General features: G+C 45.0%; 1 protein-coding gene across 48 annotated transcripts in view; it reads left to right on the top strand.

Annotated features, from left to right (window-relative positions):
• Positions 1 to 11,623, top strand: part of Eif4g3 (eukaryotic translation initiation factor 4 gamma, 3) — a 220,817-nt gene that overhangs the window by 129,554 nt on the left and 79,640 nt on the right. For 38 of the 48 annotated variants that reach the window (XR_010066363.1, NM_001401860.1, XM_063287466.1 and 35 more), the window contains 2 exons: positions 4,566 to 4,674; positions 9,631 to 10,452. Coding sequence is in view for 47 of the 48 variants with exons in the window: in NM_001401860.1 (NP_001388789.1) it covers positions 4,566 to 4,674; positions 9,631 to 10,452 (931 nt within the window). In the remaining variant the exon portion in view is untranslated. The remainder of the gene's footprint in view (positions 1 to 4,565; positions 4,675 to 9,630; positions 10,453 to 11,623) is intronic. The other 10 variants (XM_008764221.4, XM_063287460.1, XM_063287457.1 and 7 more) reach the window with 1 other exon arrangement.

The raw sequence follows: 11,623 nt of genomic DNA on the forward strand, positions 1-11,623 counted from the left end.
TGTCTCAGCCTCTTTGGAGTACTAAAGTATGGGACGGGCTGGGCATATACCTGGGTTAATCTGCTTTCAGGAGAAGTAAATTTCTCAAAGAGTCTGTGCTTTGCTCCTGAGTCCTTATTAAGATTGATCATCTTAGCCAGAATTTAGAAAGTCATTTCCTGTATGTTCTTGGAAGCCCATTTTCTGCCCTCGTTTAGGTTCCCTTTTTACTGTGTGTGTGTCTGTGTATCTCTGTGTTTGTGTCTCTCTCTGCGTGTGTTTCCTTCTAGCCATGAGAACCTACATCTTATCAAGGTTTAACAGGATAGAACTTATCATTAGCACAAATTGTAAACTGTTGAAGCAGTGAAGAGAGATTGCTGATTTAGTCCTGACCTTTAATTGTAACTACCTAGCTTCTTTATGATTTCGTATTTTTGTTCCCCTCACTCTTTAGGGACTTTTTTACACTGATGCCTACTGAGGTAAGGGTTGGGAACTCTGTGTGTATGTCAATAGATTTATTTCTGTGGAGCTCATTTCTTTGCGTGGCTCCAGATGTTCCGATTAGAGAGCATATTTAATGTACTTTGTGATTTTTATGACACATTAAGTGAACCACTTCATGACATTCATGCTTTGGGAAGATGTGAAGGCCTCTGTTGGGCTCATGGTGTTTAAATTGAGATTATGCTAGATCAAGACTAAAAGCCCGAGATTCAAGTATTTCTATGTTAATCTTGTCATTTTCTTCATATTACGAGTGTGAAACGCACAAGGTGAAAGTTGCAGTGCTCGCTCACACGGCTAAGCCAGTGGCAGCATTCCCTCAGCTGGCGGCCTCACGATTGGCCCAGTAGGTGGCTGGGCCTTAAAGTCCTGCTCACTCAAGACACTGCCTCGGCTGTGTGCTCCTGTACACGTGTGGTCACGTCAGTGTGCATGTGTGTACCTGTGTGAATTTGTACATGTTTGTGCAAGTGGCCATCATATGAGTATGTGTGGAAGTCTGAGGACAGTGTTGGGTGTTTTCTCATGATCAGTATCCATCTTTCTTTCTTTATTTGCTTTTTAGTAAATTTTTTCACATATTTTGGTCATAAATCTGTCCCATCCCCTACCCCCACCTCCCTATCTAGCCAACTTCATTCATGCTTGAGTTCACATGCACGCTCGCGCTCTCTCTCTCTCTCTCTCTCTCTCTCTCTCTCTCTCTCACACACACACACACACACACACACACACACACCAAACAATAAGACAAAAAATTTGAAACAAAAAGCTTCTGTGTTTGGGTTCAGACCTGAATTGCCTCCAGGTTCTCCAAGCATCTCTCAGCTCCTATGTGTTATACCTGCCCCCAGCCCTGAACTTTCCAGGGCAGAGGCTGGGCTGCTACCACCCCCACCCCAGGCTCCTCCCTATATAATCCTTACACTGTTTTTAAGAGTTATTTATTTTATGTATGTGAGTACACTGTGGCTCTCTTCAGACACACCAGAAGAGGGCATCGGATCCCATTACAGATGGTTGTGAGCCACCATGTGGTTGCTGGGAATTGAACTCAGGATCTCTGGAAGCGCAGTCAGTGCTCTTTACCACTGAGCCGTCTTTCCAGCCCTTATCCCAACATTTTGGTCTGTCCTCTCCCCTCCCCTCCCCCCTTCCCCTCCCTTTCCCTCCCCTCCTCACTTCATGGGTGAACCCTTTCTCTCTCCTCTTCCCCCAAGCCACTCTCCTGGCCTCAATCCTTGGGATCAGTGAACTTGCCCAAGAGAAGCTTCCCAGTAAACCTGCCTTTAATATAATTTAATCTGATTTGAATTGGCTCATTTCACTGGTGGTAGAGAAATGACCTATCACCCTGCCCCCTTCCCTCTCCCCCGACCCACAAAAATGGTGTCCATTTGTGTCTACTCCTGAGCAACTTCCACAAAGAGGCCTGCGCTCTGTGGGCAGGGTTTGATGAAGACGTCCCACTTAGGGTTGAGTGTCTGAAGTCTCTCACTCTCTGCACTTTGTCCAGCTCTGGATCTCTGTTTCCACTCCTGTCGGTTGCAAGGGGAAGCTTCTCTGAAGAGGACGGAGCGAAGCACTGGTCTGTGGCTCTAGCCATCTGTTTTTAGGAGTCGTTCTGCTGCTTCTTTCATTTAGCAGAAAGTAGCCTATGGCCATCTACTCTCAAGTTCTTGCAACTCTAATAATTTCAGGGATAGGTCCATCTCATAGAATGGACCTTAAATCCAATAAGACCGTGATTGATTACTCAAATTTGTTCCACTATCCATCTCCTTTTTTTGAACCATGGTTTCAGTGAACCTGAAGTCAGGTAAGGCTAGCTGGCCGGTGACCTTGTAAGTGATCAACCGGTGTGCATTCTATCCCCAGGCTGAGCTTACACCAGCGCCCTCTGGTACTTTTTTCATGGGCTTTGGGGTCCTGGTGTGTGGAGGTCAACAGAAACCATTCAGCAAGGCTGGCAGACCAATAGCTGAATGACATCTACCTGTCCCTGCCTCCCTGAGCCGACCGTGGAGTTACAGGTGCATGATACCACATCTGACTTTTCCACAAGTACTGACACGTTTCCATAACTTCCCTCTCTGAGGATGCCGCTTTCTAGGGCTGTTAATTCTTAATGTCTGTAGGGCTAGTGATTGGACTGCTCACCTGGCATGCTGGAGACCAGGCTCCCAGCAGCAGCTAGGCACAACCAGTCAAGCCAGCTGAGACGTGTGGACTGCCTGAGGGCATGTCTGCGGAGTACAGAAAGAGCTTGTATCAAACAAGTGAATAGTAGTTATTCCTTTCATATTGTTTTAAGGCATTTTAGATGGACTTCTGGTATTCAGTGATTTATGGTTCTGAGTAGCTGTTTACCGCCCTAAGCGGTTTATGTGGTTCTTCTTAACCCAAGTATTAAGAAGAAAGTTCCTGACTTGACCTTCTGGGAAGCTGTAGTCTGTGGTATTTTCTTTAATCAACACAGCATACAAAATTTTCTCCTGTGTGTAATTAACTGTTTATTAAGACACAAATTAACTTGGATTCTTTCCTTTTCCTTTTTAAATGTCTTTATAGAATTTAAACAGAATCAACATTTTAAATTGAACAGAATCAACATTTTAAATGTTGGCTATGAGGCCTTCCTAATTTCCTTATTTAATATGTGTTTCCCCTGAAAATGAGGACTCGGGACAGTTGTGGCAGTTGCCATTTCTTTTTCTGTGGTTCACAATAAAAATGGCGACTTTATCTTTACTATAATCTTAGTAGCCATCATTGAGAAATCACTGTGCAATGTGATCAGTTTCATGCTCTTATACGCTTGCAAAATTGTGGCATTATTTCCTTTCTCATGATATTCTACCATCTGCACATACAGCTGTGTATAAATTACACCTTAGACACCCTAGAAAGCAGTTATCTGTTAGAAATGATCTTTTACATTCATCGTTCCCCTTTTTCCCTTCCAAGACAGCATTTCCTTTTGAAGCCCTGAAACTCACTCTAGACCAGGTTGACTTTAAACTCAGAGATCGCCTGTCTGTGTCTTCCTAGTGCTGAGATTAAAGGCAAGCGCCACCACGCCTGCCTAGTTCTACTCTAAGACACTTGACTGAAAGTATTTGTTGCTCGCCCTCTCCTGTAAGTGGCCCATATCTTAATCGCCCTGCGCTGCTCGTTCCCTGCCTAGAGTAGTGCAGGGCTTCTGTGGCAATCTCTCTAGAATTCAGTGTAGGATATTGAGCTACCAAAGACAGGCTGTCGCCCTTGGGAGAGAACCTCTTTCTTCTGTGGCTTTTGTGTAACTGAGTCCAGATGCATCTTCCTGGAATGGGTACAGAGAGTGTGTCTGTCCTTCGTGTGTAATGCTGTTCCCTCTAAGTTGCACAGTGACTCTGGTTTCCTCAGCCTGCTTGCTCCAATTTTAGCTGGCATCTTTTAGTACCAGAGAATGGCCAAGTATAAAATGGGAGTTCTCCTGTCCCCAGAAGCCAGAGATGTCACTTGCTTTTCAGATTCTTCAGAGTTTCCACAGAGCTGACTCCTTAGTGAGGTCAAAAGGGACCTCAGCTACTTTGCATGTAGCAGTCCATCTGAGATCCCAGAGGCAGTGGCAGCCATCAGGGCCTCTCCACATGCTTGTTTCAGTCAGTCACTGGATGGCAAACTCTTCAAATGCTTGGTCTGCCCTGCTTTGGGCAGATGAAGTGCTTTGCTTAGTATTTTACAAGTAGAGCTGACCAGAACTTTTAGCCAGTCTGGGAGGATGTTAAATCCTGTCCCACTGTGGCAGCCATTACTGCTGTAAGGCAGCTTGTGCTTGGAAGGAACACTGGCGTGGATGTGCGGGTGCTTGAGCTGTCTTCTCTGCTGTGGTTAATAGTAATCATCTCTTCTCCTCCCTCCCCTGCTGCCTGTCCTCCTCTCTCGGTTTTATTCAATTGCCCTGTATACACCCCCGCCCACTCTTCTTTTAATTTTGTGACCTCTCACCCCCCGTCTCCCTTGCTTGGCTTCCATGTTGCTGGTTTTTATGTTCTCGAGCTCATTATCACCCTTTTTTGTACTTCAAATCCCAGCAGCTGCCCAGCCAGGCCCCTGAGCACAGCCCTGTGGTATATGGGACTGTGGAGAGCGCTCATCTTGCTGCCAGCACCCCTGTCACTGCAGCTAGCGACCAGAAGCAAGGTTTGTGTATGACTGTTTCCTCCCTCTATCTTTAGTCTCTTGTATAATGCCCTTGCCCTTGGTATCCCGGCAGACATCAGGTAGGAAGGGAGGGAAGGGTCTTAACATTGCACCTGCCTTGCTGTTGCTGTCTGTGTAAGTAAACACTTGGCTTGAGGGGAGTAACTAAAGCAGATGTCTCTATAGCTTGTTTCACACGAGCAGCACAGGCGTGTACTTTACCATTCCTGGGGCTGGTTGTAAGATAATGTGTTTCCTGTAAGCCTGACCCCATGAGAGAGCAGAAGCTAGAGTTGGAAGCAGACAGAGGACCCAACTGTGATGTGCTGCTAGGGCCTCCCACTTGGCCTTCCAGTTTCTTCAGTGAACCGCCAGGGGCAGGGTTCTTGGGAGGACTTTCCACCTACTTGTATGATGCAGGAAGAGTGTATGGGCTTCCTGCTACTGACCACACACACAAGCTGCCAGGTGCGCATTGAAAGTAAATACAATACCTGTTGGAGGAAAAGCTCTGGCATTTGAAAGTGAGACGACGTCTTTTCTTCCCTAATGGATTTTAGCTTTACCATTGTGGAGCTCGTATCTAGTGCTCAGTAGGAAAAAGAGAGCAGGAGCAGGAGGCTGCTCTCTTCTGCTTCTGTCCTCACTCTCCAGGGATCAGAAACCAGCGAATGTTCTCAGAGGTTGCCATTCATCAGGTCCCTCCTACTATAGCTAGCTTTTTGGGGTGTTTTGTTGATGTTGGGGCTTTTTATTGTTGTTTTATTTTTCAAGACAGGGTTTCTCTGATGCCTTAGCTGCCCTAGAACTTTTTAATGTTATTGTTGATACTATCAAATGTTTTTAATTTTAGCATGATTCCATTTTGTTTTTTATTTTTTCAAAGGGTTTTGTTTCACACAAATTAATTATGTTCAATCTTTTGAAAAGCTTGTTTGTTTCTTTGTTGGTGGTTTTGTTTAAACGAAGTCTCATACTGTAGCTTAGACTGGCCTGGGACTTGGTATGTAGCCTGAGCTGGCCCCTGACTCTTCAGCCTCCTGAGAGCTGAGGTCACAGAGGAACTTCCACAGCTGCCGATTTCAGATTTTCATAAGGTGAAGGGATACAGTGAAGTACAAGGCCCTCCTCCTCATTGAGTGTTGGCAGCCTGAAGACTTTCATAGGATGATTGTAAACCAAAAGATAAAAGCTTTAACTAGCCTGCTTCTTAGGCCGTCCCACTGCAGCACTCAGACCTGTGGGTGGTTCACGTGTGCTTAGTGCTGAGTTCCAGGGACAGCTATCGGCTTTGCAGAGGATGTATGTAGTAGGTTTTGGGGAAACTGCTTTTATCTCCAGTGATTAAAGCACTTCCATTAAAAAAAAAAAAAAAAAAAAAAAAAAAAAAGTTTGAAACAAGGACCTGGTTTTGAAGCTCAAGTTGTTTGGGAACTCGTTATATACCCCAAACCGATCTCAGATTTATAACCCTCTTGCCTTTAGGATTTAGCTACCTACCATGCCGGCAGTAGCACATTTGAAGCAAACGTTCTTTGTATGATTTACTCAGAGTGACGATTAACCTTTAGTTGATTTTCTTTAAAATGTTAGTGCCTTTTATACAGATGTAATCCACCTGGGCATACTGAGCACGAGTCTGTTGAATACATCTTTGCATACGTCTTCCACAACAACGCTCTGTTATAAAAACATCCATAACATACTAGGTAACAAGAGTTCAGACCTGCCTGACAACATTATTTGAAGGCAAAATAAATTTTGCTCAAATTTTAAAAATATGAACTATTTCTATTTTGACACTTTTAGGCCTATATACATTTCCAGGAAGGGAAGATGTAAAATTGTAGAATTCCTTTAACTGTTTTCTTAGAAAAAATTTGAATTAGTAAAAAAAAAAATTTTCTGGCTGACATACAGATGTGGGTGGATTGGCAAATGTTTTAGACTGTCTGGAAAGTACTGTGTTTTAAAGCACTGATTGGCAGCTCTTTGTGACTGAAGAAATCTTCACATCAAGTATTTTCTGGGGATTCTCCTAGATTGCCAATATGTGAAGTTGTTTCAGGACTAGGGAGGATTTTGTTCAGTGTTGTTTTTTACACTGAAGTGTGGTCTCATGAAGCCCAGGTTGGCCTCTCGCCCATGTGTAGCTCAGGATGACTCATGATTTTTTGCCATATCTCCTGGGTTCTTAAATCAGAGGTGTGCACCACTTCTCCCAACTCGTGTGGTGGTAGTGCTCCTGCTAGGCAAGCTTTTTACCCACAGATGCACCCCAGCCTCGGAGGAGCTCCTGGCACTGTATACCACTTGTAGTTGTAGTTCAGATGCTACTAGAAAGTGCTCTCAAGAGAAGGGTTTATTTTGTTCTGTTTGATTATGCCTTTTTCTTTCTTTATGCTTGCTTTTCAGACATTAAATTCCTTTTATGGTAAAGAAGTGTACTTTACTTAAAAGATTTATAAGCCGGGTGTGGTAACACACACCATTGGGCAGGGTCTGACCTTGTCTGTGTAGGGAGTTCTAGGCCTGGAGCAGCTTAGGGGGCTGCACTGTTATTGTTCCCGTTAATTGGTTTTCTGTCTTCACAGTGGATCTGTCACTGCCGAGGGTCTGCTCTGGTAACAAAATGTCCTTCCTGCTTGAACCATCTGACAGCTTACCCCATAGCAGAAAAATGTGGGCTTTGAAATCACCCTTGAATCATTTGCTTGTTAGATAGTTCCTGGACCAGAACTAATCTCTAAGCCTCTGTTTCGTCTTTTGTAAAACATAAACACAGTAGTCTCTGTCCTGGTGAGGGTGTAATGAAGGGAACAGTACAGGCTGGCTATTAGCCCAGCTTGTGCTAGGTACTTCATAAATGTAACTGCCATCATTAACCTGCTTTCTCAGAAGTCCATCTCATGAGTGGGGGTGCACCAGTTCCCATGTTTAATGTTTTATGGAGGTAAGACAGTGACTCAGTGTTTATAAAGAGAGAACCGTTAAATGTATGAGGAACTTCACTTGGTGTTCACCTCTGACTGACACAGAGAGAGAGAGAGAGCGAGAGCGAGAGCGCGAGAGAGAGAGAGAGAGAGAGAGAGAGAGAGAGAGAGCGAGCAAGCGCAAGAGCGCAAGCGCTAAGGCTTTTCTATGTCTTTAAAGAGCAGAGCCAGTGTAGCGTTTTGATTGATACCAGGGTGCAGGGCCCTAGTAGAGATGGACACGGCAGTCCGTATAGTCAGTCTTAATATTTTTGGGGAAGTCCACTCTGCATTCAGAAATGGCAGCTCTGTTGCAACTCTACCCTGACCCAGCTGGAGCTCTGTTGGCACTCAGGGCAGGATTGCCCCTCAGATAGAGGATGTGGCCACTCTTGGCCTCTTCCTAATGCATGGCCATGGCACCTGCTTGCTGGCCATGGAACATAGTACCAAGCTCCTGTCTAGGCCATGGGTTGGTCATTCTTATGATACATTCATTGCAGAAACTGGATCAGCAAATGAAGGAAAGTGTCTCCAGTCCCCAGACATGTTGAAGTAAATAAGTCCTCTACAGAACAGTGAACATCTCTAGGGTAACTTTAGACGTAACCAAGTAGTACTATGTGCCGTGTGTGGCCTGGGTAGTGGCCCTAAAAGATGGGAATTTGTCAGAGCTGTGTTAGATGTAATCAACAGAGAACACACACGTGTGTGATGAACACATATAGTTCCTTCCCATGTATTGTATTTTTTGCCCTGCCAACTTAATCTGAGAAATTTGGCGTTGAGCATTTATTGCTTTTCCTTACTGTGATGAGAAGGAGCAGTGTCGTAGGTAGACAGACGCCTTAGCTACCTGCCCAACACATGGAGTGAATTTTGAAGCTGTGAAGAATTCTCCTTAGCATGGTAATGTGCTCCGCTTTCTCTGGGTGGCAGTGCTCTCATTCACAGACTTCACACTGCTGTAGTCATCTTCGTGGGTGCAGGCTACATTGAGAGGAGAGTCGCTCAGACTTGGCTGTCTTAGATAACTAGACATTTTAAGGAAGAAACCCAAGTTGGGGGCATCAGAGACCTTCCTCTCTCAGTGACTCCCATGTCATTACCTGGAATCCAGTAACTTGGTTGATTAGCACTCCTTTCCTTTATGGTTATCAGTTTCTGCTTTGTTCTTATTTCTCTGTACATGGAGTGTTTATATATAAATTGAAATATATACAGAGCAAATGTTATACACACACACACACACACACACACACACACACACACACACATACACACATATAAACCTTTTCCCACACAGAGAAGTCCAGTGAATGGTTTATTGGATCCTTAGCTCTGGTTCCCTTTGAGGAACTGCTTTATTTTTTTAAGAACCCGATGATTCTGTTCCCTCACTGCTGCTGTTTTTGGTTAGAACCTTTTGGGAGAAATAAAAGTTAATTTTGAAACCACCTTTGATGTTAAAGTGCTTGTGGAGTTTATAATAATTTGATTTCTGATTATTGGTCTTTATACTATTGTACATGGATAGTAATGTGCCCCTAGTACAAAAATAGTCACAGGAAGCACGGTAGAGAGAGGCAGAGGCTGTTTTATCTTAGAAATGGTTGAGCTGAACTGTAATCCTAGCAGTCAGCAGGCTGAGGCAAGAGGACCATGAGCCCAGGATGCAAGAAAGGTGTGTGGGGGAAGATCTGAGGTTAGCTTCTCGTTCTCCTCTTGTTCTCCTGACATCACCACATAGTAAACTGATCCCCTGTCTTACTCTTGAGCAAGCGTCACCTGTTAGTGTCCTGGAGACTGAGGGCTAGGAAGTGTAACTAGAAAACAACCAGGCCAGTGTCTTTGGAGTCTGGTATTTTGGTCTGTTTTCTTAACCACAAGTATGGGTAAGCGATGGGCAGACTTGGCCTAAGACAATACTGTGTATTCTATGATTCAAAATTATTCTTAAAATATTTTATTTCTCTTCCCCCAGAAGAAAAGCCAAAACCAGACCCAGTGTTCCAGTCTCCTTCAACAGTCCTTAGGCTCGTGCTTAGTGGGGAGAAGAAAGAGCAAGCAGGCCAGATACCCGAGACTGCTGCAGGAGAGCCCAGCCCAGAGCCTCCTCGGACCTCATCACCCACCACCCTTCCTCCACTTGCCCGGAGTTCACTCCCTTCCCCCATGTCCGCTGCCCTTAGCAGCCAGCAGCTGCTCACTGCTGAGGACAAGTGTGAACTCTCTTCCTCAAAAGATGATGCCCCCCCTGTGCGCAGCCCCACGTCTTGCACAGCAGCACCAGGCCCTTCACTAACAGATGACATTGGTCTATGCAAGAAACCCTGTGGTGTAGCACCTCCTGACGGCCAGCTCGTTTCTAGTCCTGTCCTAATTAATGAAATGAACGGAGTTGGTGAGAAATTACCAGCCAAGGAGAACACTGTGGACATGGTGAGACAGGAAGTGTTGCCACTGACTCTTGAACTGGAGATTCTGGAGCATCCCCAGGAAGAAAGGAAAGTGGAGTGTACCCCGACTCCCATCACCCCGTCCACGATGCCTTCCTTCTCCCCAGCCCCTCCAACTCCGCCAGCTTCTCCTCCTTGTACTCCTGTTGTCCTGTCTGCCACCATTGCTCGATCTCCTGCTGTTGCCACTGTGATCCAGAGAGTTGTCGACGAGGGAGAGAGCCTGAGAACTTGTCTTAGCAAGGATGCCAAGGAGACACAGGACAAAGCGGAGGCAGAGTCAGATGGGCAAACAGAGGAGACTGCGGATCCCCAGAACGCACATGCAGGAAGGAGCCCTGCCCCAGGTAAGCTGCTCTGCCCTTAGTGTTTCGTGCTTGCTGCCTGAGAGGAAGAGGCCGTGTGGAGTTATTTTTTAATTGGCTACTTTCCTTGACTTCCAGAAACAACGAATGAATGCTGAAATTCCTAGTCTGATTTCTTCAGTGGTGTGCTTGGTTTTTTTTTGTACAGCCTACAAAAGTTACTCCATTGTCTTAAAATACACTAAATGACTCCAAGATATGTGTCTCGATGCATGTTGAGTTTTGTTTTGTTAATTTTGTTTTTAAAAAACATTTCCTCAGTAGTTTTTTCTGTTGCTTCAGATCTAGAATGGAAATCAGCGTGGTCTTTTGCTCCCAGTCCTGTCTTCTCAGGACTCTATCTAAACCAGCCAGCTCATGTGTAACAGGCCTGAATGGAGAGCTGGTCAGGGAGATTGCAGGCAGAGCATCACAGGTTACGGCTGCTCTTGAAGAACAAAGCCCCCTTTGCTTAGACCCTCGAATGTCTCACTTTCCCTTTTAAAAGCTTCACAGCAGGTCGGCAGTGATAGTCCGCACCTGTGCTCAGCATTCCGGAGACGGGGGCAGGACGGTCCATCCAGTCTCCCTCAAATTGAGGCTCTCTTTCTGCAAAGTGACGTCCAGGCTATAGGGGCTGTGTAGAGACAGACCCTGTCTCCGTTAGACTGAAAAGAAAATTTTATTTTCCTTTTACGTGTTTTTATCTGGTCACTTTTATCCTGAAACTTTTGTAGTCTTCCCCAAGTCACTTTGTTTTTTAGTAGTATCACCTAGGATCTGATGGATCTGAGTAGATTTTTTTCTTATTAAAAAAAATTTAAAATTACCTTATGTGTATGAGCATTTGCCTATGTGTGTGAGAGAGAGAGGAGGAGAGGAGAGGGGGGGTGGGAGGATGAATGAGAATGTGCACACGAGTGCTTGTGGTGAAGACATGTTAGATCCCCTGCGGCTAGGGGTACAGATGGTTATGAGCTGCCATGTGGGTGCTAGGAAATGATCTCAGGTCCTCTGTAAGAGTTGAGTCTTTTCTCAAACTTGAAATTGTTATAAAATTTTAGTTCAGAGTTTCAACAGTTTTAACACCCAAGTTTACCTGGAGCTTAATGGTCTATGGCGAGCAGTGCAGAATATGTAAACACTATCTTGTCCTAGTTGGCACATGCCATTC

The sequence above is a fragment of the Rattus norvegicus genome, chromosome 5 (genome assembly GCF_036323735.1).
Source record: "Rattus norvegicus strain BN/NHsdMcwi chromosome 5, GRCr8, whole genome shotgun sequence".
NCBI lineage: Eukaryota > Metazoa > Chordata > Mammalia > Rodentia > Muridae > Rattus > Rattus norvegicus.